This window comes from Aspergillus ibericus (assembly GCF_003184845.1).
Source record: "Aspergillus ibericus CBS 121593 unplaced genomic scaffold BO80scaffold_50, whole genome shotgun sequence".
NCBI lineage: Eukaryota > Fungi > Ascomycota > Eurotiomycetes > Eurotiales > Aspergillaceae > Aspergillus > Aspergillus ibericus.
This window is the reverse complement of record NW_020292148.1, coordinates 146,710-168,784: the sequence shown is the minus strand read 5'-3', so window position 1 is coordinate 168,784 and position 22,075 is coordinate 146,710. Positions and strand designations below refer to the sequence as shown.

The following is a 22,075-nucleotide window of genomic DNA, read 5'->3' as shown; positions in this document are numbered from 1 at the left end:
GTGTATTGCAGCATATACATCTATCCGTTCGCTTCTTAGATGAGAAATTTTTCGCTTCCTTTCTATAGCCATGCCATTTCACTTCTACCTTGTCCCGAAGCACCTTGTCGAGGTTGGTGGTGAGGTATAGCGTGGTACGTAACCCACCTCCAGCCACACCAAACACATCCCCGCACGTCTCAGCACCCACCAGCACCCACCAGCACAACACGTCCATCTGCACCAGCGGCAGAGATATCCGCCTGACTGGAACAGCCCACGTCAGATGCACCTCCTGTCATGGCATCAGCATCCGGCCTTGTGCAGCTGTGCCCTGTCCGCATCGTCATAATGACGTAGCGCCCGTCACCCGGCCGCAGCTCCACACTCATACTATCAATTATCTACACGGAGCGCACCCATCGCAAGCTTTTTCCACTCGAGCCAACAATTCACTCTATCTTGTATTAGAACTCTAATCAGCTACTCCAGAGATGGCTTCCATATCCATCAGCGCCCCGGGCGCCTCCGGCTTCCTTTACAACAATGCCAACTTGGGCACGTCGCGCGTGTGCATTACTGCCGAGACCCCGGATTTCGATACCCAGACGCTCCGGGCGTGGTCGGATGAGGGGTTCGATGTTGTGTATGCGCCGTTTAATAATGGGGGGACGCAGTATGAAGCGCGATTGAAGTCGGTCAAGGATGGGTTGGGGGTGGGGGATAATTATGCGGTGATTGGTGAGTTGTACTGTCAGTTGGCAATTGAATGCAGAGGTTAATGGTGTAGCATTCGGTGATGCTGCGTCTTATTGTTTGGAATATTATCGCAAATCTACCAACTGTAGTCGGCTTTGCGCCCTCATCGCTTACTATCCTACTACTATCCCCGACACGCGATCGCGATTCCCGTTCTCGGTGCGGGTATTGACCCATCTGGCGGGCAGTACGGTGGACGTGGTCACCATTCCGACGGTGATCGGACTCCAGGGGAAGAAGCACCGCTCGACACGGCAGATCAACCCGGGGATCGGGACCGGGGAGAGGCTGCAGATCGGATGGCCCGCGTTCACGTATGAGTCGGCACAGCCGGGCTTCGCGGAACATGATCTGGAAGAGTATGATCGGTTGGCGTCGGACCTGGCGTGGAGTCGCACGTTGGGGGTGCTGCGGAAGGCATTCGGCAAGGACTTGGATTTGGAGGCACGGTGGGAGGACCTCTTGGAGGGTGAGTATATTCCTTGAATCTTAAACGGCGCTAATAGTCGCAGCTCGTTTCTTCTCCATGAACCTCAACTCCACGATGGAGCCGTACCTCACTCACCTGAACCCCACGCTCACATGCACGCCTACAATGAGCGGCGCCATCGGAACCCATGCGCTGCGTCGGTTCTATGAGCAACACTTCCTGCGCAAGCTGCCCCCGTCCATGCGTCTGCGTTTGATTTCTCGCACCGTCGGGGCGGACCGTATCGTCGATGAGCTGTATTGCTCATTCGAGCATACGCAGGAGATCCCATGGTTGCTTCCTGGCGTTCCTCCGACGAACCGACGGGTGGAGGTCATTCTGGTCAGCATTATGAGTCTGCGCGCTGGTCGACTGTACTCGGAGCACATGTACTGGGACCAAGCCAGCGTGCTGGTCCAGGTGGGACTGCTGGATCCGAAGCAGGTCCCCGAAGGTGCGCCGGAGGGCGTAGATCGACTGCCAGTTATTGGACGCGAGGCTGCTCGACGAATTGTCGAGGAAGATCCTGAGGCCGAGGGCCGGGACTACCACAATCGGCTGATCCGACGGGCGCGGGCCAAGAAGGGCAAAGACAAGGCTCCCGAGGAGTCAGGAACGGAACTCGCCAAGAGTGATGCCGAGAAGCCCGTAGGCGAGAACAAGGGAAAGAATGTCCAGCGGAATGGGCAGCAGAATGGCAAGGAAAGCGATGGACTGGGCAATGCGCATGGAGTAGGCCAGGACGAAGACAGAGAGCACCAGGACGGCGCACCAAAGACCCCGACGGCTGCCACAGTCGAGGACACGAAAAGCGATGACTGAATCTCTTATACCCTGATTTACAATCTACATAGTTTCCCACCTGTTTGTACTAGCAGTATCCCATGAGCCCTATAGCATGAATCCATACTAGCAATGCACCATCACCACCCCTTCCACGGCACCCACGTCTCCCTCACCACATCCTCCTCATCCACCACATAATACACGAAATGCTGCGCCGCCGTAATGCACGCATGCTGACAATGCAACAGGACCTTTTGCCCGACCCGAAACACTCCCTCCACCTTCTCCCCATTCCCATTCTCCTTCCCCGCACGTCCAAGAATCCCATGCTCCTGCGCCATCCGCACGACACACCAGTCCGGCCGATCCACGACGCGTCCGAAGCCCGGTACCTCGCTCGTTTCTTTGGAGAGTGCTACCGTTCCGGCGTTGATCAATGCCTCGTTTCGGGAGGGATATACACTGCATACTTCGGCGAGGATGCGGAGGGCTTGTTGGTTTGTGGTGACGAGTCCGGTGCAGACTTGTTGGAGGTCGTTGGTGGGGTAGTTTCCTTAGCCACATTAGCTTTCCATTCGTTTCTTTTCCTTCCCAGTCCAATATCCCCATAAAAAAAAAGAAAAAAAAAGGGGGGGGGGGGGGGGGGATAAAACAAACCAGCATGAACCTCCACCTCCACTTCAACCCCCCCAACCCCATCAGACAAAAACCCCCTAACCTCCCGAACCACATGCGCCGTAGGCGTACTCCCCACACTAACCACCACCTTCCTCTTCCCCCCCTTATCAGAACCAGAAATAAACTTCACCGCCTCCAACACCCCCCTCACCTCCTCCCCCAACACTCTCTTGACCTCCTCCTCCTTCCGACACGCATACGAATGTCCGGCATGGCAATAAAACCCATACAACTGCACCACATTCGACTCCTCCACGCGTCTCACGAGGGTGGGTAAGTCCGTCGAGGTAGGTTCCACCCCGGCGCGGTGCGAGCCCACGTCGATTTTGATGAAGATGGGCCATGGCGCCGGGGTGGGGTTGGTGGTAGCGGCATATGATTCGAGGATGTCGATGTGTTGCGGGGAATCGATCATGAGGAGGATTCGGGGGGGTCTGGAGCCGGTACTGCGGAGGGTTTGGAGGTGCGGGAGGGCGGAGGGGTAGATTGGGAGGCCGTAGAGGGCCTATAAGGATACCTTCTTAGTATTTTGTTTGAAGGGAAGGTTGAGGAATGGGGAATAGGGTTGGGGGAGGTATCTACCTCATCGAGAATTCCCTCCTCCGCGAGGGGCAGAACCCCGCGGAGTTCGCTGAGCGTGGAGGCTACGATGCGGCGGTGGGTGCCGTTGGCGAGCATGAGGCGGGTGAGGTCGAGGGACTTGTTGTTATCAGTATTCCTTCCTGTATATTTTCTGTAGGGTTTAAGAGGGGTAATAGGACCCCTACTTTGAGGGTTTTGACATGCGGTCTGAACGATATACCCAGATCTTTCACATCTTGGAGCAGCTGTTTGATGTTTTTCTCGAGGGTCGGTTTACTGAGGATGAGAGATGGGGTGGGGAGGTCAGTGGCCGGACGGCCGATGAAGGATTCGTGGTTTTGGAGGGAGTAATCCATTCTTGATTTTATTTGTTCAAAGTAAGACGTAAGGCTAGGTAATGGCTGGTGAGTTGTCTGGGGCCTTGGAAGGGGTTATATAGGTATGGGACATGTGAGGGGCGGGGGGATCTTATCGGCCGCGGAGATTAGCTGATACCGGATCTACTCCGCGCTATCACGATAAAATAAGTTATTCTACTATGGTATCAAGGCTATGCTATTATACAGTTTCGATGTATCGCTTAAATTCCCTATACAGCTGTTAGTATCGTCCATGGCAATGGGGTATGGCATCGGGATGGCATCGGGTAAAATGCATACCAATCAGTTACTGCCTCCCGCCAAACCCGAAGCTCGTGTTCGCGCGTCGCGGTAAAGAACTCGACAAACTCTGGGTCTAGAATCTCTCGCGCAATGCTGTCCGTCGCGTTGAACCGGCGGAGTGCCTCCTCCAGTGTGTTTGGCAGCAGCGCGGCCTTGGTGTTGGTCGATTTGAGCGCGGACACTGGTGGTACCGTGATCTCCAGCTTCTTCTCCACCCCCCGCCAGCCAGCAGCAAGGATCACGCTAAGCGCGTAGTGGGGATGCAAGTCCGCGCCCGGAATGCGCACCTCGAACCGCGTCGCGCCCGGCTTGCACACTGGCGGTGTGATGATGCGGACCGATGCCATCCGGTCCTCCAGACCCCAGCTAATGTTCACCGGCGCCCAGAAGTTCTCCACCAGGCGCTTGTAGGAGTTGATCGTGGGGGCGAACAGCGGCATGATGTCTGGCAGCGCTTCCAGCACACCGGCGAGGAACTGGCGGCCCAGATCGGACAGTCCGGCTGCATCGGGCCATGGGGCGTTGGTGTCAGGGGTATCTCGTGCGAAGAGGTTCTTCCCCTCCAGATCGCAGAGCGAGACGTGGATGTGTCCAGAGCTACCGGGCTGGCCTTGCATGGGCTTGGCCATGAAGCAGGGGGTGATGCCGTGTTCGACGCCTATCGATTTGGCCAGGAGTCTGTTTCCGTTAGCTGGATTCGAGACTACCATGGGGCCACATACTTGAAGAGAGAAACCTTGTCGGCCATCTCGCCGACGTCGCATACTTTCAGGGCCTGTCTGATGAGCGTGGTCCATAGCTGCAGTCCGGGCAACTCACCGCTTCGTAGACACCCGGCCCGCCTTCGGTGTGCCACCCCTCAATGCCACAGTTGAACCGCGCGCTGGTATCGAAGATGTCATAGAAGTATTTCTTGAAGGCCACCGGTCGCGTCGCGCTGTAGGAGAAGCTGCCTGCAGTCAAGGGGCGCAGCGCACCCGGGGCATTCTTATCGAGAAAGGCTGCGATATCGCGGGTCTGGGAGGCGTTGGCGCCGTAGCCGTCTTCGGAGGGGGTCTGAAAGTTCATAAACTCCAATTCCACTACCACTGTTAGCCTCACTCGGGAGCAGTGGTGTGCGCTTTACCTCCTGCCATTCCCTGGCAGTTATTGGCCGCCAGCTTGTCGCATATCGACTTCAACATGCTCCGACCGTCCGCGGAAACGGGCTTGTCATTCTGAACGAAACGGACCAGGAAGAAGGGAATGTCATCCTCCCACGGGATGCGACGGAACGAGTTCAGGTCCGGAATGGCGATAAAGTCCACGTATCCCGAGTCTGCCGGGGCAATCTTCGCATCAGTGGTATAGAGCACGTCCTGCATGTCCCAACCAAAGACGGCGGAGCTGAATCCGAATCCCTTCTCCACGATGCCCAGGAACTTGTCCTTCGACATGACCTTTCCGCGGAGAATACCATCGCAGTCGATGCCGGCGACTTTGACCTTGATGTCATTGGCGAGGAGGGTAGGGATTTCCTCCGCTGTGATATTTGAGGGGGCCATTGTGAAGTTATTGAGTTGAATTAGGATCAAAGTCACTGAAGAAGCCAAATTGCAACAGGGACGCCTTTAAAGACGGTCAGAAAGCAGGCTAACCGACGTAATGCCTGATTGCGACGGAGCGCCATGGCGATGATCCGACGGTCGGAGATCGGCCTATCGCAGCTAATGAAAATGAGTTTGAATCCCTAAGAGTATGGAGTAGATGCTTGGACCGCGGTCCCGCATCGGACCGCGCTGCGGGGAACCCAACCGCGCTTATCGTTATCGCTATCGATTCGAGGGGATGAGGGGTACCCGCATGCCAGATGCCTCCTATAGTATGGATAGGAAATACGATAAGATTATTCTGTCCGCGGCAATCCCAACAATCCGACAATGCAGATGCGCAGCGCGGACATGTGGTTACGGTTGGTCGGCCTGTAAATAATAACGAGCCTTCCGCGTAGATGTATTCTAGCAAGATTGAAACTGATCATGCCCTCTCAACGCCTACGAGTAGCTGTCCTTGAGTGCGACACCCCGATTGAGCCCATTAAGGCTAAATATGGCACATACGGGGACGTTTTGGACAACCACCTCAAGCAGGGACTGGAGCGCATCGGTGATGTCGAACTGCAATTGACCAAAATCGATGTGGTGCAACCATTTGCAGAGTACCCCAAGCCAGAGGACTTTGACGTGGTTCTTCTGTCAGGAAGCAGTATGTCTGACATTGCACTGTGGCTACAGATCATTGCTGAATCGATAGAACATGACTCCTACAAAGATGAGCCATGGATCCTCACCCTCACTAGATTCGTGCAAGACTGCTATCTGATCCACCAAAAACCCGTCATTGGCATCTGCTTCGGACACCAGATCATTGCGCGTGCCCTCGGAGCACGCGTGGGTCCGAACGTATCGGGATGGGAGGTCGCCGTGGAGCCCATGTCCCTGACTAGTGCGGGCAAGCAGCTTCTGGGGAAGGACATCTTGGTATGTTGATCTGTTGACTCCAGGGAGATGCAGCTAACACTCGCAGTCCCTGCATATGATGCACCGCGACATTGTGTACGAGGTTCCGCCAGGATGCGTCAACCTCGGTAGTAGCCTGATCTGCGGCATTCAAGGGCTCTATATTCCCAAGCGTATTCTCTGTGTCCAAGGCCATCCTGAGTACAACGATTTCATGGTTTCCGAGCTTCTGAAGCTGCGACGGGGGATTATTGGGGAGAAGGTGTATGCGGATGCGATGGCGCGAGTGGAAAATCCACACGATGGTGTACTTTTCGCTGAGACGATGTGTCGGTTTGCATTAGGATTGTTCGAATAAATATCCGCATTCTTCAGATAGCAGGTGCCTCTCCGTGCCTGTAGATATGTAGTGGGATGGATGAGGCCCACCGGGACCGCGCCGTCACCGCAGACCGCGCCCTGCCTCAGGCACCGATAGAGCTCTTATCGGTCGGTTATAAGAACCAACAACGGACATCATCCACTCCACATCATCGCCATCGCCATCGACACCCACCATCATGTCCAACCAAATCCGTACCCTTTCCCCCTCCACCAACAAGGTCATCTTCGAACACCCTGGCATCTCCCTCGACGAGGCTCGCCAGATCGCCCAGGCGTCGCAAGATGCATTCCGCACATACAAGCAGACAACGCTGGCTCAGCGCAAGGCGATCGTTCTCAAAGCGCTGGACCTGATCGCTGCCAACAAAGAGACACTGGCCGAGGAGCTCACCACTCAAATGGGCCGTCCGATTGCCTATAGCGCCAAAGAAATTGAGACCTTTCGCAAGCGTGGCGACTACCTCCTCGACATTGCGGAGGAAAGCCTCAAGTCTCTCCCTGGTGCTCCGGAGAACGGCTTCAGGAGATTCCTGAAGAAGGAGCCGGTTGGCCCGACTTTGATCATCACCGCATGGAATGTAAGTCTTTACCACCGCTCATGCCAGCTATAAATGACTCATGTAATCAGTTCCCCTACCTAGTCACAATCAACGCCCTCGTCCCCGCTCTCCTTGCCGGAAACACAGTCCTCCTCCGCCCATCTCCCCAAACGCCCATCTTTGGCGAACGTCTCCTCACATACTTCACCGAAGCCGGTCTCCCTCCAAACGTGCTCCAGCTGATCCACTGCGGCTCCCCGGACGTGCTCGACCAAATCGTTCAGCTCCCTCAGATCCAGCTCATCTCCTTTACTGGCTCCACCGCAGGCGGCTTCCGTATTCGCGAAGCGACCGCGCGCAGAGTTGTCCCGGTCAACCTTGAACTCGGTGGAAACGACCCGGCCTATGTCCGACCGGACGCGGACATCCCATATGTCGCCGCGCAGCTTGTCGACGGCGCCGTCTTCAACTCGGGCCAGAGCTGCTGTGCCGTTGAGCGAGTGTACGTGCACGCGGACGTACACGATGCGTTCGTGGAGGAGGTAAAGAAGGAGTTGGCTACGTGAGTGTCTTAGCTCTCGCCATGATTCATACTTACGAGAGACAGATACAAGCTCGGCTCCCCACACGACAAGTCCACGACCACTGGCCCGGTCATCTCCCAAGCTGCGCTCAAGAATATCCAATCGCACATCTCCGACGCTCTTTCCAAGGGCGCTATCAATGCAACTCCTCAGAATGCCACGTTTGAGAACACCCCTGCAGAAGGAAACTACCAGCCTCCTACTGTCCTGACCAACGTCACTCATGACATGGTGGTCATGAAGGAAGAGACCTTTGGTCCTGTCATGCCGATCATGAAGGTCTCCTCGGACGAGGAGGCGATTTCTCTGATGAACGACAGCGACTATGGTCTCACGGCTAGTATTTGGACGAAGGATATCAACAAGGGCGAGGAGTTGATTGAGAGCTTGGAGGCGGGAACAGTGTATATCAACCGCTGCGATTACCCAAGTCCGGTATGTTGTTTTCCCTCGTATGCTGAAGGTGCTAACTGTTGTAGGATCTCGCATGGATTGGATGGAAGAACTCTGGGTTGGGATGTACCCTTGGACCGCAGGGTTATGATGCGTTCTACAAGCTGAAGAGCTTCCACATCAAGGAGGCGCAGGCGTAGGCTTGAGTATATAATCATGACTAATGTACTTGCTTTAAAGTTATTGTTTCTGATGCTGCTGGAGTCTGCACATTCCTTAGCGAAGAGGAAATAAGCGGATCCTATCTCTGGAATAGAGTTCCATGAAAGATCCCTACATCTCGTAGGAAGATACCTACGGAATCATACGATTAAGCCTGCTCCATCCCTTATAAAAGAGCCAGTGGCTGCTCCCATCATCCTCCCTACTCAAGCCAATCATTCAAAGTCCAAGATTTGCCCATCAGTCTCATCTAAGACGTTTTATATATGACTTCTACCCACGGAGCTTGAGGCAAGTCTCGTACACACCAACCAACACCTATACGATCATCTCATCATCTGCTTTTCTACCTTATGATGCCTATATTCATCGCCAACGCAGAAACGAAGCCTGACCCATGCACCAAGTCATGGCAAATATATATACTCTAATTCAGCTCCATGCCTTCTACACTCCAAATCACCTGCACAAACCCGGTCAAGTGACTATTCTCACATGAAGTGCGAACTCGAGTACGGATATCCAACTCTATGGTCTGCTACTCAAGATTGTTTCTTTGCTCGAGGAATGGTTATGTCAGAAGTCAGGGGACTCTCGGAGGTCTCGAACCAGGTTTTATAGTATATATAGACTATACACTGTACCTTGATGGTGTCAAGTGGACGCCAGTCAGCTGCACGTGCATGATAAGACTCTTCCTGGTCCGCAGACTTTAGCTACCAAGATACCTGGTCTGATCTTTTTTTCAATGACTATATAACAGCAATTATTCCACCAGCGTCTCTTGTATGACTCATCGTCGAGACTTGCAACCTAGACATCCGACTGAAGCACCAAACCACCACGCGAATCAGATCATCCGAAGAGAAACCCTAGAAATAAACCAACCGACAAAGAGACATGTACCTGTCCAATGCAAACCAGCTTCTCAGACTCGCATGCGAACTATATACACAGTGGTAATGAATGGCATCGTCGACCCGAGGAATCAACTCACTAGTTTCTTCGGACTTTTGCACCCGCCTGAATGCTCGGTATGCGACCGTGTCCCCCACTGGTCTGGGGACTAAATGGCTATGGGACTTCCGTGGCATTCCCATCCCAGAAATGTGGTCTGTTCACACGATGCCAAGTTACATTGTTCCGTTGATTACCCGTGATGAGGTTCGGGTACTGTCTGGATTGTATAGGGTCTGGTTTGGATCTAATATCTGAGACGTCGGGTTATATTACTGGCAGGAGTAGGCGAATAGCAACGGTACGGTATGGTGTTGTACAAGGTTTGGGACGGCTATTTACGGCCTGTGCTATCAACCATCTGTACGATGTGAGCGTGCTGGGTGTGATGAGATCTAGGGCTGGTAGTATCAGCAAAGTGCTGTCTGGTACAGGCAGTGCTGATGGGAAGAGTATTTGTGGGTTGCCAAGGCAATTCTATGAGTGAGCGAACCGCTTCAATTGAGGGATAAATACTGGTATGGATAGACACACTGGATGTGAACAGTGGGCTAGCATGATGCCAGGATATTATCAGGATAGACATTCCGTCAAGACTTCATATTTGGAGTCGGCTTCATACAACATGCTGAGTATATCTTGTATATTTGAATATAGGCTTGGGAATAGCAATAGTCTATATATTATTACAGAATAGTATCGCGTATCAAATAAGATACAAAGCAATTAAATTGTGAACATCCAATCCCAGCTAGAACAAGACCTCTGCCCAATAAACAACAACTCCAGCCTCATCAATACTCCAATTAAAACCAAGGCACTAGAAATATCTCAGAGTTTAGACCTCAGTACTCTATAGACACATTTCCACCCTGACTGATAAACCACCCCATAAATACAACCCCATATAACCCACTTTCAACCCCAGACCATGTAATCACCACCCCAATACAAACAACACAGGACACATCATGGCGAGCTGCGATGAAGTATCATGCTTATGATATGTGCCACTTGCTGATTCGTCCAGAGAGCAGCAAAAATACCGTGGATGGTCAAGTCATCGAGTTATTGAAATACCACATATCACTGGAAAGGTCCATATCCTATGCCATTCCACAGGGATAAATTTTGGTATACTGTAGGACCACTCGGTGGGTAGCAATGCGAGGTGGGTATTGGCATGCTGAAGATATTCCGTAGGTTGTAATGTCGGAGTATATTATCGGTCCGTGTGAATGGGATTTGGATACCGAATTTGTCAGTATGCATCTCTGGTGTAGATAAAATTGACATATTCGTCATCGGGAAGATAAGGGTATACAGCACAGGTTGTTAGAATAGTGTCGGATAGGTGTGAGTTGGTTTATAGGTCTGTACATAACCCATGGGGCTGTTGGATAAGGTGTAGAGTATGCTAGGCGCTACTGCGTACAGCTCAGGATTAGTAAGGTATTCCCTGGATAATTCTGGTATCATTTAGGATGGTCACACTGATATAAGTCTATCGTCTGCGTTTTGTCATTTCCATGGTGACTTAATCCAAATGGTTTCTGCAGGTTTGGCTCGGTTTGTAAGGTAATAAGGTCTTGAATAGTATAGAGATGAGATGTCGTAGTTGAAGGTATTGGCATGATATATCGTGATGGATATGATTTCGGGTGAGTAGAATTAGGAAGGCATTAGAGGTGGGAGATCTAAATTCTATTTATTCTCTAGTCTAGGTGAACTGTTGGGAATGGGCGAATAGTGAAATGAATACTGGAATAATTCATTGAATCAGCCTGGATGATCAATTTATGGGATCATTCATGATTTATACAGGTGAATGATTCTCCATGGAATAACTGATTGAACCCAGAGAAACAAATGGAACAAATCAAGAGATATGAAGCATAATATCTGCCCAAGAAAACACTCAGCTCCTAATATAGGCTACACTAAGAACAGCCAACATCATGACAAATCACCACGCTGATATTTTCATTTTTTTCCATATTATCATGTATATCAAGTCAAATACACACAAGCTGCCCATCACCATACCCATACCAAAGCAGCATCCCTATTGGTCATAAATCTCGGATCAAACACAACAGATAGATACTATCGAATCCGATTCGCAACCCGCCTAGGACTGCATGAGAACACTACAACTATAAATACCCTCATCACCCTCATCACCCGCACCATTTATTCTCTTCCTCCCACCAATCCATCCCAACTCCTCTCCCACAATGCCTCCCCTGACCACCTACCTCACCCTCATAGCCCTAACGGCCCTAACATCCACCACCTGGATCCCCCTCCCCTTCCTCTCTTTGATAACCACATCAACCCTCACAACCGCATATCCCACCACCACCAGCCCCAGCACCAGCCTCGACGCCATCCTCACCAGCATCACCACCCTCGCGACCGACTACACAACCCTCAACACCGCAATCAACCACTTCAACGGCACCCAAACCCAATACTTCCAGATCCTAGCCTGCGAACTCACCGTCGAAACATCCATCCAACACGTCATCGCAGTAACCACCACCTCAACGCCACTCGACACCCATCAAAGCCAGCAGGTCTTGGAGGCGCTGAAACTCCCGTATCCGGGTTTTATGCGGGATGTGTTGGGGGATGTGGCGGATAAGGTAGATTCTGTTATCCCAGGGAGTATAGACAGGGTATGATGCTGATGTGTTGGGATGGTAGGCAGAATGTTTTGCGGAGGTTGGGAGGACGGAGGATGTGATTGCTGTTCTGAGGACGTTGAAGGAATTGAGTGATGAGTTGGTGGAGGCGGTGCAGGGGAAGGTGGTGGAGCGTGTAGCGGAGGAGGTGGGGAGTGGTAAGGTGTGGGTGGATGGGTTGTTTGAGGAGACGATTCGGTGGATGAGTATGAGTATGAGTTAGGTGTGTTTGAGCATGAATCTAAATTGGTAGAGTAGGAATCATGTATCCACTATCTTTACTCTATACATACAAGATGCATACGTAAGTGGTTCAGTAGATCAATACAACAGAAGTCACGGTACAAAACAGAGATATCCAAATACCAAAGAGCAGAATCATATTCATATTCCTTTGTTTCCGTACCCATCCAGTACATCCAGACCACGAGAAAGATAACCCGAAAACCATCTCCGTGACTACAACAGATCTACTCCGTACATCAACGCACTAGAACAGATATAAGCTCTGATAGGAGGATCCTGATTGGTCACTAAACCCTACTTATGCAGGGCTGGTGGTCAGAACGTAGAATCTGCAGGTCAGAACTAACTAGGGACTCGGATCATCTCTGTGTCCGTCTCTGTCGGGGATTCTTCTCCATTTCCGTTTAGGTTGAAGATAGTAGTACATTACATACTCGATATTCAATTCATCGAAAATGACAAGGACGTATATCAACAACGAGAAACACGTGCCATAAAACCAAATACTTTCTTTCATTTGTTACAGGTTAGAAAAACATAACGCAAACCACCCACATCAGACAATCCCATCCATCCATCCATCCATCCAGCATCAAAAAAGGTAATTATGATTATACACACCATAAGAGAATCCACTCATCTCAGCGCCCTTCCTCCCTCCTGATCTCAAAGAATCACACTAACCCAATCCATCCCCACCACCAACTGGATCAACCGCGGTCCCGGACCGCGGGGTCGCCCCACACTTCTTATCAGCCATCACCCAAAAACCAGCCACCAGCCCGGCAGCCAGCTTATCGCGGCGCGCTTGCAAAGGCCAGCTGGCTTGCCCCGGCCTGCCTCCGACGCCGGTGCGAGCGCGCAGAGAGCGATAGCGAGATCATCCGGACGGGTATATTCCGCGTTGTATGGAGTACTGCGTAAGGAGCTATCTACCGATAAGCTAATGAATGTGGAGTACGGAGTACTGCTAGGTAGCTATAATCGGTGTAACCTATTAGGTAATATGGGGAGGGGCATGAGGGGAGCGAGGGGTATAAATGGGTCGGTCGCTCATCGGATTCGGGTTCCTTTGGAATTGATTACTGATTTTCTTGACTGGGTTAAGACACACGGTTTCTACTCCTACTTTACACTTGACACCATGGTCGGTCGACTGGCGGGAAAGAATGCTATCGTTACCGGTGCTGCGGGGTAGGTTTATTTCACTATTTACAAAGCTGGTGGTGGTGGTGGTGAGCTAATCTGGATGCTGCTCTAGTGGCATCGGTCTCGAAACGACCATCCTCATGCTTCGCGAAGGCGCCTCCGTTCTCATGACCGATATTAGTGCCCCCGGGTTGGAAAAAGCGCTGGCCAAGGTGAACGAGGTCGTGCCCCAGCGCGAGGGCAAGGTGGAAACCCGCGCCGTCGACGTCTCCAAGGAGGCGGAGGTGGAAGCCGCCGTGGCTCATCTGGATGCCTGGGGGGGCTTGGATGTCATGTTCAATAACGCTGGAATCATGCACGCCAAGGATGGTGATTCGGAGGAGACCCCCGAGGCCATTTGGGATTTGACTATGAATATCAATGTCAAAGGCGTCTGGTATGGCTGCAAGCATGCCGTCAAGGCCCTCCGCAGGCACGGCAAGAAGAAGGGCAGCATCATCAACACGGCCAGTATGGTGGCGTTGGTGGGTGCCGCCACACCGCAGCTGGCCTACACCGCGAGTAAGGGCGCGGTCTTGGCGATGACGCGCGAATTGGCCATTGTGCATGCCCGAGAAGGTGAGTGCAGCGCGTATCGACGTGGTCGGTCGCTGACGATGCAGGTTTCCGCTTCAACTCGCTGTGCCCCGCCCCCCTCAATACCCCCTTGCTGCAGGACTGGCTGGGGGATGACAAGGAGAAGCGCTTCCGTCGCGAGGTCCACTTCCCGACCGGTCGCTTTGGTGAGGCCATCGAACAAGCCCACGCCGTCATCTTCCTGGCCAGCGACGAAAGCAGCTTCGTCAATGCCGCCGATTTTGTGGTCGACGGTGGCCTGACCAAGGCCTATGTGACCCCCGAGGGCCCGGCCACTGAGGCCCCCAAGAACCTGGCTCAATGATGCGGGATTATGAGTGATGATTGTATGATAGTCTGATTAGGCAAACGATATCCATATTTGATTCCGTTGCATGGCTCGGCAGATGTTCCATGGACCTGCCTCGTCTAGCGGCATCTGCCACATGTGTTCGAGTAGAAGTAGCGTCCGCTGCATATTGCCCAGGCCAAAGGTGTTGACCATGGTGGTGAGCCGCTGGCGTAGACTGTCTTGGTGTTGGGCGTCGGACAAACAGGACCCGACTACAGCGATGGGCCAACACAGGCCGGAATTAATCCGCGCTGTCGCAGAGAGTTGGCCCAGATAAGACATGGCGTCGGTAATCGCGGTGTCAATCAATCCTTGGTACATGCCGTTGTCCGTTCGGGAGAACCCGCCCAACGACGTATAGAGGTACAGGAGCATCGCTTGCTGGAAGATCCGTCCCGCAAGGAACACCTCCGGAGTCGCAGACGCATATGGCATCCACCGCATGATTTGGACTTGCAAGGAGCCAAACATGGCAATATCGTCTGCAGTAGGCATAGCTGACTGCCCATCGTGCATCATCCACTGCCGACCCAAGTCGAAGATGCACGGGATCATCAACAACAGCTCCATCCAGCAGCCACACAAGTTCCCCACATACTCGGATTGCAGCAGCTGTCGCGCCTTTTGTTCGAGGTCAAAGTCCAAAAACAGCTGGGCACTGACCCGGGCATCGATGGAGATCATGCTGACGGCCGCAGTATACGTGTAATATTCGATGACAAAGTCTTTGAGGTCTTTGGGAACAGCTGCATCGCTTTGCGCCAGAAGGCGGACTAGAAGAGAATTAGCAGCCGTCAGGTGGTCGAATATCGTTCCGTTCATATCGCCTTTGGCTGTCTGCCTTCATTAGCCACGTCAGTGAATTATCGGATGAATTACCTCTGTAAAGCACATCACCAACGCTCCCACCGTCAGCATGAGCGCGTTCGACTCCTTTCCGTCGATAAACTCGGTCACCCCTTTTCGAAACAGCTGCAGAGCGGTGGTGTAGTGACTCTGCGCAACCTCATCGGATTCCCTGCGAGAGCGAAACGCTCGATGGGCAGCACTCTGTGTCAGGACCAGCTGAAGGAGTAGATCGCTGCTGAAAGCGAGTGGAACAATCTGCACCAAGAATGGGTTGATGGGGGTAGAACCGTTGGCCATGCAGTCGGCGGTCGTTGCCAAGTAGTGGCTCAGAAGTTGATAGGACTCGGGACCGTGGCCAGGGAACATGGACAGACTCCGAGGGAGTACATTTCCCACGGCCATTTGGCTGTCTGCCGAGATCGACTGAGATTGCCTGGTCGAGATCAGAGGACCCGACTCGACAGAGGTATCCTCCGGGGAGTCCGAAGTTGGCGATACCTCCGATGGGGTGGATTCCGTCGAGCTGGACGCTCCACGCTGCATCCTCGTCTGATCATCTTCCGATGGTTGACCCGGTGGGTCACTCTCCGGCCTGGCGGATAGATTGTTGGCCTTGGATCCGGGGATGATGGTCGGCCACTGGCAGGTGAGCTTATTCCGGACGCATCCCCCACAGATCGGCTTGGTTTCGTCACACTTCTTCTTGCGGCGTCGGCAGGACCAGCAACCGGTGCGGACCCGGACGATGGGGTCAGTACGTGGCCGTCGATTCGGCGGCATTGGTGTTGGAGATGAAGATTAGCGTCACAGATTGAGACGAAGATGCAGAGCGGGAGGAGATGAGCGGAGACACCACGATAAGCCGAGGGTTCGTTGATTAGCCGGTGGCCGATGTGGGTCTGCAAGTCTTGCCATAGTCAACTGGTCAATATTTCCGGATGAAAAATAAGATACCTGGAACCAATTATACCTTTTCAAGTTATTGAATACGATGTCAGGTAACTTACTTCTGTCATCTGCTAATATGTAAGGGTGCCTGTATGCTGAAGCCTGAGGAACTGTGCGTAGTCTGTGAGTCTGCGAATCAATGTGGAATCAAAGCATTGGAGATCTGCAGGAAGCCGTGTCGAATAATACAAGCTATCCAATGACTAGTACATCTTCAGCTACCATAGCATGAAAAGCGGACGGACCAACCTTCAGGCTAAACCCGGGCGAGGTACCCGATGGCCACTATCGCGCACCGGACCAGGCTAAACGTTCCCCGACACACTTCACCGAGGGGCGCGTTCCCGGACCCTGCGGAGTGTAACACAACTTATAAGACCCTGTCCACCTTTAATTCTGTAGGATAACCAGCTTTCTCTACACGACATAAATTGAAAATCAAACTCACCATGGCCTCAAGCATCCCCCTCCGCCCGCTCGCCTCCCAATCGGAACTCCAAGCCTTCTACATCGGAAAAGATATCAACGATGTCCCCAAGCCAGCGGTCATTCTCGACGTCGCCATCATCCGGCGTCACTGTGCAGCCATGTTAGAGGCTACCAGAGAACTAGGCGTTGGATTTCGCGCACATGTTAAGACCCACAAGGCAACACTACCCCCTCCTCCCCATCACTAGCCCCAAACACATAACTAACCATAGTCCCAGACGCCTCAAATCGCCCACCTCCAAGTCGGCGACATTCCAAACACCCCCGCCAACTTCGTCATCTCCACCGTCTTGGAAGGCGAAACGCTTCTCCCTCTCTTCCAGGAGCTATTCCGCGCCGGACGCCCAGTGAATGTACTTTACGGCATCCCGCTCGTCCCATCGCAAGTGCCCCGTCTCGCCCATCTCGCCAAACAAATCGCCGCAGGCAGTATCTCCGTGATGATCGATCACCCGGACCAAATCGACCATCTGCGTGGATTCCGCGACATCGCGGGTTTCGCAGCGGGGGTATTCCTCAAAGTAGATTCAGGATATCACCGCGCAGGATTACCCCCAGACGGGTTGAACAAGGGGGGACTAGTGGAGAAGATCATCACAATGGAGAAAGAAGGTGTTATTGAGCTGATAGGAGTATACTCCCATAACAGTCTAAGTTACGCGGGATCAACACTAGAGGAAGGGATGCAGTTCCTAAGGGAGGAAATCCTAGGATGTCGAGAAGCCATCAGACAACATACACATCTATTGTCCGCGCGACAAGCCAAAGGCAAAGAATTGGTGATTAGCGTTGGGGCCACGCCGCAGGTCGTTTCAATCAAGGGCCTCTTACAGGGTGGTGCGTTAAGTCCATCGAGACACGAACTCAAGGCCTTATTGCACCAAGAAGACTCGGACGACATCGGCCGAATCACAGTGGAATTACACGCAGGCGTCTACCCCATCCTGGACATGCAACAACTCTCCACAAATACGCATACCGGCCCCGCGGAGGACGAAATCGCCATCTCCGTCGTCGCTGAAGTCTGCAGTGTGTACAACAACGCTGAGCGCTCAACTCCCGAGGCCTTAATCGCCGCGGGCTCCTTAGCGCTAGGCCGCGAACCCTGCCCGTCGTATCCGGGCTGGGGGGTGGTGTCGGAATGGAGACGACCGAAGGGTCCGGGGCGGTTGATTGTTCAACGGATTAGCCAGGAACATGCTATTTTGGGGTGGGAGAAGGGGAAGGGGGGTGAGGAAGGGATTCCACTACGGGTGGGACAAAGTGTGCGGATCTTTCCGAACCATGCGTGCGTGACGGGGGCGTTGTATGGGTGGTATTTGGTGGTGGATTCGAGTCGGGAGGGAGAGGGAGAGGGGGAGAGGGTGGTGGATGTGTGGACGAGGCCGACGGGGTGGTAATATGCCGATCAGGTGTAAGATAGATGGGATCATATGTCAAGCCGTTTGTTATACCTTCTATACCACTAGCTAGAAGGAAATTGCCCTTTCTAGTCTACGCGGTATTAACTTTGACATCATATGATATTCAGGGTCAATTCCTCGAATGGTATTCATGCAGGTGGGCGATATTTCTCGAACTGCTATCTAAATCACTCAAGAATCAAGAGTAACCCTAATAACCAGACATCTAGTCCTCGCCTCAGGGTCTAGAGGACTACCACCCACTCAGCAACAGGACATACCCCTCAGATCCCCCGATTGAGTAATCCAACCCCAACTAAGACCCCCTCACGACATCGCATCACACCCTCCCCACCAAAAACAACTTCCGCACCCGCATCCACTGAAAATACCCCGGAAACTCCTCCCCCACCCCCTCAGCCTCCCCCGCCGCCTTCCTCTCCATCTCATAAAACCGCCACGACCGTAACACCCCCAAACACAACGCCCCAAGCACAAACATACACGCAATATACACCTGCGCACCCAAATACCCCGACCGGCCAACCATACTCAATGCAATCGCCTCAGCAACGGTACTCGGTGCCACAAGAGTCAAACAAATTAAACCGAAAGTCGAGGGCAGCCGCGATAACCCCACCACGTCCGTGAGGACGGGGGCAATGGTACTCCAGAACGTCCCGCAGACCATGCCCGCGCAGAGCGCGAAGAGGAGAAGTAGGGGATAAGAGTGGGCGGGGATCCAGATGACGAGACAGAGGAGGGCGCAGAGGGCGGTCATGGTCATGGGGATGGTGATGCGGCCGTAGGCGTCACTGATGTAGCCGATGAGGGGACGGCCGAGGGCGAGGCCGAGGTTGAGGAGGGCGCCGGCGACGGAGCCTTCTTGGAGGGTGAGGCCGATGGAGGAGGCGTAGTTGGGGAGGGAGTAGATGAGCGCGATGTAGCCCAGGTCCGTGGAGATGCCCCAGATGCTGACGAGGATGATTTCGAGGTGGGTGAGGTCGCGGTGGTTCAGGAGGGTGCGGGGGGCGGGGTGGGGATGGGAGTGGGGACGGTCTTTGAGGAGGAGGGAGGAGAGGAGGTTGGAGACGAGGGCGCAGAAGGCCAGGATGCGGTAGGTGGTATGCACGCCGAGGGTTTCGATGACGCGGCCGGCGACGAGGTTATATGCCAGGCCGCCGAGACCGGCTCCGGAGGCGGCGAGGCCGCTGGAGAAGCTGCGCTTGGTGGAGAACCATTTGGGGAGGATGGCGGTGGCGGTGAGGTAGGTGAAGCCCATGCCGGTGCCGAAGCAGATGCCCTGGGTGAGGAAGAGATGCCAGACTTGGGTGGCGTAGGAGGCCGTGAATAGGGCGGTGAAGATCAGGGCGGTGCCGGTGAGGAGGGTGATGGTGGTGCCCATGGTGTCATTGGCTTTGGTGACGACGGGGCCGATGAGGAGGCATTGCGAGATGGACAGTCCGCCGATGATGGCAAATTCCAGGTGGTTGGCCGAGGGGAAGGTAGCGTGGGAGAGATAGTAGTTGAGGATGACGCCCCAGGCACTGTTGACGCCCCAGGTGTGCACGTTGATCATGAAGACGCAAAACGTGCACACCCAGCCATATCCCCCGTTGGGGGGGATGTCTTCAAAGGTCGTCACGATGGGGGCATTCTCGGGGCTGGCACTGAAATCGGGTGCGTTGATATCCGGTCGCGGCGGCTATAATTCGAAGTGCTCCCGGGTTACGGGCTGTTCAGGGTGACGGACACTCATTTGGGCGCTGTGCGGTGTTTCTTGGATACTCCTCAGATGCTCCGTTGGGTGGTTGGATGAAGCATTTCAGCATTCTGATATCATCGGGTGAGGGGTCGGTCATTGTGCGCCGAAGTGCCAGATTCGTCAGGGCTCGCCTGCGTCACGAATCACCCGCGACCCCAGGAACTAATGCAGGCTGTCTGCAGATTAGTCATTGTTGGCCTGGGGGACGCGATGTCCAAGATCGAGGTATATCAATTTGCTCCATATCGTCGATCGAGTAGTCGTTGCATTAACATATATTACAAAACAGATTCATACACCAGCATTATTCCACCAACATCCCAGAGTGAGGAGCCACTTATTGCGAAACACCAGACTCGACCTTGCCGTTCTTCTAGAAAACATTAGCATCTGTGAAAAGAAAAGGAAAAAGAAGCATACCAAGGTCCGGCTATACTTCACGCCAACGTTGTTTCCGCTGCGCGAGTCATACGGGAAAGGAGTGGTGTAGTTGAAGGTGGCAGTAAGGCCCTTGTAGGTCTGCTTAACAGCAGACAGGATGCCGTTGCCGGCAGAGCAGCTAGCCTCCGTGGTCGGGACAGGCCAGCCAGCGTAGTACTCGCTGTAGTCATCATCGGACAGAGGACCCCAGTGGGTCTGGTTCATGTACAAGTTGCTCGTATCGACGTCGTAGTTGACGTAGCCAGTCTTCTCGGCCAACCAGCTGAACAAGTTGGCACCGCAGTCCCAGCGACCCAGGGAGGGAAGACCCCAGTTGGCGGACAGGGAGGCAATGACCGAGTAGTGGCTGTAGAAGGTGTCATCCTCGGTACCGCGGAGATCCTCCGGGACGGCACCACCGAGCAAGAAAGTGAAAACGTTGTTGCCGATCTCATAAGTGTCCGTCTCATCAAAGGTCAACATGATGAGGGTGTCTTTGGTGAAGTAGTCATTCTCCAGAAGCTCAGTCAGGAAGTTCCAGGTCCAAGCACCGGAGACGGTAATGTCGGTGTCGTGGCCATCGTTAGTCATGTTCGGAGTGATGAACATGTACTGGGGGAGACGGTGGTGCTCCAGATCATCGTAGAAGCTAGTAAAGTTCTTGATCTGACGGAGACGGAGAGCATCTTGGGTCACCGAGTCGAACAGAATCAGAGGGTTGTGCTTGCGGACATAGTCGTTGGCACCGCTCTCAGGGTAGCGGTAGCCCTGGTAGCCGGGGTAGGGGAGGGCTTCCTGGTATTCACCCCAGGCGATGTTCTTGGTATCGAACAGATCCGCGATGGTGGAGACATTGGCCGGGATTTGATGAAAGTCATCATTGTCCATGCCAAAGGTGTCACCACCGGCGGAGGCGCAGTAGTTGGGCTCGGACGGGTGGGTGACAGCCCAGAAGTTATTCAGGAGAAGACCCTTCTTGGCCAGCACAGCCAGATTCTCGTTACCAGCGGCCACATCGAAGTCCTGTGTAGCTAATTGTCAGCGGGTGCTATTGCATGTACGGGCTGACAGCGAGACATACAGTATTCTCCAACCAGATGTTCACAAAGCGGTTAAATGCAAGCCCCTTGACATTCGAGACGGGAGAATAAGGCTGCACGGTAGCTTTGGCAGCACTAATCTCAGCGCTGGAGGGATATTCCGACGAGGAGGTCTGGGCCAAAGCCAGAGAAAGACCTCCAAGGAGTGTCACGAGGGACTGTTTAGTGAACATGATCCCGGATCAGACGAAGACTAAGAATATGAACGAGTCTGATGTATTCACAGAGGCACACAAGAAAGAAGTTGAGAGATGAGTGGTACTTGCCTCATCTTTATACCTTTCTGAAGACTGGCGAACTCATACTTCCCGTCATGCGTGTGTTTATTCTTCCTTGCCCCATAGGCAATCTAATCGATCTGCTTCCATTGGTGAACTTGCTAACCGAAGCGAAATAGCAACTAAATCCCCCACACAGTCTGCAGCCATCGGGACTGTCCTCGGCTGCATTGTATCTCGAGGATGGTGAGATGCCTGCACGTTGCAACGGAAAGGCAGCTGACTGGCCGGCCGGCAAGCCTGAAGTGTCGCGGGACCCGTCTCGGTTCCCATTGGTCAATT

At 53.3% G+C, this 22,075-nt stretch overlaps 10 protein-coding genes across 10 annotated transcripts; 5 read left to right on the top strand and 5 right to left on the bottom strand.

The window, feature by feature from the left end:
* The first annotated feature begins 44 nt into the window (after positions 1 to 44).
* Positions 45 to 2,252, top strand: BO80DRAFT_390750 (dienelactone hydrolase). Its single transcript, XM_025717161.1, has 3 exons — positions 45 to 720; positions 770 to 1,207; positions 1,251 to 2,252. Exons 1-3 carry the CDS (start codon positions 474 to 476, stop codon positions 2,027 to 2,029), a joined length of 1,464 nt encoding a protein of 487 aa, XP_025571310.1. The 5' UTR covers positions 45 to 473; the 3' UTR covers positions 2,030 to 2,252.
* Positions 2,080 to 3,688, bottom strand: BO80DRAFT_212591 (D-serine ammonia-lyase DSD1). Its single transcript, XM_025714320.1, has 4 exons — positions 3,439 to 3,688; positions 3,254 to 3,370; positions 2,651 to 3,176; positions 2,080 to 2,546 (listed from the first exon to the last, which is right to left on the bottom strand). Exons 1-4 carry the CDS (start codon positions 3,607 to 3,609, stop codon positions 2,131 to 2,133), a joined length of 1,230 nt encoding a protein of 409 aa, XP_025571309.1. The 5' UTR covers positions 3,610 to 3,688; the 3' UTR covers positions 2,080 to 2,130.
* A 123-nt stretch (positions 3,689 to 3,811) lies between these two features.
* Positions 3,812 to 5,459, bottom strand: BO80DRAFT_438178 (glutamine synthetase family protein; the record flags this gene model as incomplete). The annotated part of the gene is made up of 4 exons (XM_025721028.1): positions 3,812 to 3,842; positions 3,913 to 4,694; positions 4,735 to 4,997; positions 5,042 to 5,459. The coding sequence occupies 4 exons, from the start codon at positions 5,457 to 5,459 to the stop codon at positions 3,812 to 3,814; spliced, it is 1,494 nt and encodes a 497-aa protein (XP_025571308.1).
* Positions 5,460 to 5,920: 461 nt separating this feature from the next.
* On the top strand, positions 5,921 to 8,710 carry BO80DRAFT_496644 (Aldedh-domain-containing protein). Its single transcript, XM_025724035.1, has 7 exons — positions 5,921 to 6,159; positions 6,208 to 6,434; positions 6,481 to 6,718; positions 6,915 to 7,375; positions 7,426 to 7,898; positions 7,944 to 8,355; positions 8,400 to 8,710. Exons 1-7 carry the CDS (start codon positions 5,934 to 5,936, stop codon positions 8,511 to 8,513), a joined length of 2,151 nt encoding a protein of 716 aa, XP_025571307.1. The 5' UTR covers positions 5,921 to 5,933; the 3' UTR covers positions 8,514 to 8,710.
* A 3,019-nt stretch (positions 8,711 to 11,729) lies between these two features.
* Positions 11,730 to 12,402, top strand: BO80DRAFT_483438 (cell wall mannoprotein 1 family protein; the record flags this gene model as incomplete). The annotated part of the gene is made up of 2 exons (XM_025723435.1): positions 11,730 to 12,140; positions 12,202 to 12,402. The coding sequence occupies 2 exons, from the start codon at positions 11,730 to 11,732 to the stop codon at positions 12,400 to 12,402; spliced, it is 612 nt and encodes a 203-aa protein (XP_025571306.1).
* Positions 12,403 to 13,491: 1,089 nt separating this feature from the next.
* On the top strand, positions 13,492 to 14,617 carry BO80DRAFT_428644 (oxidoreductase, short-chain dehydrogenase/reductase family). The gene is made up of 3 exons (XM_025720299.1): positions 13,492 to 13,619; positions 13,687 to 14,192; positions 14,237 to 14,617. Exons 1-3 carry the CDS (start codon positions 13,570 to 13,572, stop codon positions 14,512 to 14,514), a joined length of 834 nt encoding a protein of 277 aa, XP_025571305.1. The 5' UTR covers positions 13,492 to 13,569; the 3' UTR covers positions 14,515 to 14,617.
* Positions 14,090 to 16,170, bottom strand: BO80DRAFT_415730 (Zn(II)2Cys6 transcription factor; the record flags this gene model as incomplete). The annotated part of the gene is made up of 2 exons (XM_025718151.1): positions 14,090 to 15,378; positions 15,421 to 16,170. 2 exons carry the CDS (start codon positions 16,168 to 16,170, stop codon positions 14,551 to 14,553), a joined length of 1,578 nt encoding a protein of 525 aa, XP_025571304.1. The 3' UTR covers positions 14,090 to 14,550.
* Positions 16,171 to 16,722: 552 nt separating this feature from the next.
* On the top strand, positions 16,723 to 18,227 carry BO80DRAFT_496641 (uncharacterized protein; the record flags this gene model as incomplete). Its single annotated transcript, XM_025724034.1, has 2 exons — positions 16,723 to 16,985; positions 17,046 to 18,227. The coding sequence occupies exons 1-2, from the start codon at positions 16,788 to 16,790 to the stop codon at positions 18,225 to 18,227; spliced, it is 1,380 nt and encodes a 459-aa protein (XP_025571303.1). The 5' UTR covers positions 16,723 to 16,787.
* A 343-nt stretch (positions 18,228 to 18,570) lies between these two features.
* BO80DRAFT_458562 (MFS general substrate transporter) lies at positions 18,571 to 20,092 on the bottom strand (the record flags this gene model as incomplete). Its single annotated transcript, XM_025722289.1, has 2 exons — positions 18,571 to 19,900; positions 20,019 to 20,092. The coding sequence occupies 2 exons, from the start codon at positions 20,090 to 20,092 to the stop codon at positions 18,571 to 18,573; spliced, it is 1,404 nt and encodes a 467-aa protein (XP_025571302.1).
* A 201-nt stretch (positions 20,093 to 20,293) lies between these two features.
* BO80DRAFT_212513 (putative acid phosphatase) lies at positions 20,294 to 21,989 on the bottom strand. The gene is made up of 3 exons (XM_025714319.1): positions 21,497 to 21,989; positions 20,416 to 21,438; positions 20,294 to 20,368 (listed from the first exon to the last, which is right to left on the bottom strand). The coding sequence occupies exons 1-3, from the start codon at positions 21,686 to 21,688 to the stop codon at positions 20,333 to 20,335; spliced, it is 1,251 nt and encodes a 416-aa protein (XP_025571301.1). The 5' UTR covers positions 21,689 to 21,989; the 3' UTR covers positions 20,294 to 20,332.
* Between the last annotated feature and the right edge of the window lie 86 nt (positions 21,990 to 22,075).

Bases quoted from the DNA above. Each gene is read 5' to 3' on its own strand.
- BO80DRAFT_428644 (XM_025720299.1), top strand. From the start codon at position 13,570: ATGGTCGGTCGACTGGCGGGAAAGAATGCTATCGTTACCGGTGCTGCG. The intron at 13,620-13,686 runs GTAGGTTTATTT...ATGCTGCTCTAG, and splicing joins ATCGTTACCGGTGCTGCGGG to TGGCATCGGTCTCGAAACGA. The intron at 14,193-14,236 runs GTGAGTGCAGCG...CTGACGATGCAG, and splicing joins CATTGTGCATGCCCGAGAAG to GTTTCCGCTTCAACTCGCTG.
- BO80DRAFT_390750 (XM_025717161.1), top strand. From the start codon at position 474: ATGGCTTCCATATCCATCAGCGCCCCGGGCGCCTCCGGCTTCCTTTAC. The intron at 721-769 runs GTGAGTTGTACT...TTAATGGTGTAG, and splicing joins GGATAATTATGCGGTGATTG to CATTCGGTGATGCTGCGTCT. The intron at 1,208-1,250 runs GTGAGTATATTC...TAATAGTCGCAG, and splicing joins GTGGGAGGACCTCTTGGAGG to CTCGTTTCTTCTCCATGAAC.
- BO80DRAFT_212513 (XM_025714319.1), bottom strand. From the start codon at position 21,688: ATGTTCACTAAACAGTCCCTCGTGACACTCCTTGGAGGTCTTTCTCTG. The intron at 21,439-21,496 runs GTATGTCTCGCT...TTAGCTACACAG, and splicing joins ACATCTGGTTGGAGAATACT to GACTTCGATGTGGCCGCTGG. The intron at 20,369-20,415 runs GTATGCTTCTTT...AATGTTTTCTAG, and splicing joins TGAAGTATAGCCGGACCTTG to AAGAACGGCAAGGTCGAGTC.
- BO80DRAFT_212591 (XM_025714320.1), bottom strand. From the start codon at position 3,609: ATGGATTACTCCCTCCAAAACCACGAATCCTTCATCGGCCGTCCGGCC. The intron at 3,371-3,438 runs GTAGGGGTCCTA...GATAACAACAAG, and splicing joins CGCATGTCAAAACCCTCAAA to TCCCTCGACCTCACCCGCCT. The intron at 2,547-2,650 runs GTTTGTTTTATC...AATGTGGCTAAG, and splicing joins GGAGGTGGAGGTTCATGCTG to GAAACTACCCCACCAACGAC.
- BO80DRAFT_496644 (XM_025724035.1), top strand. From the start codon at position 5,934: ATGCCCTCTCAACGCCTACGAGTAGCTGTCCTTGAGTGCGACACCCCG. The intron at 6,435-6,480 runs GTATGTTGATCT...TAACACTCGCAG, and splicing joins TTCTGGGGAAGGACATCTTG to TCCCTGCATATGATGCACCG. The intron at 6,719-6,914 runs GTGTACTTTTCG...GTCGGTTATAAG, and splicing joins AGTGGAAAATCCACACGATG to AACCAACAACGGACATCATC.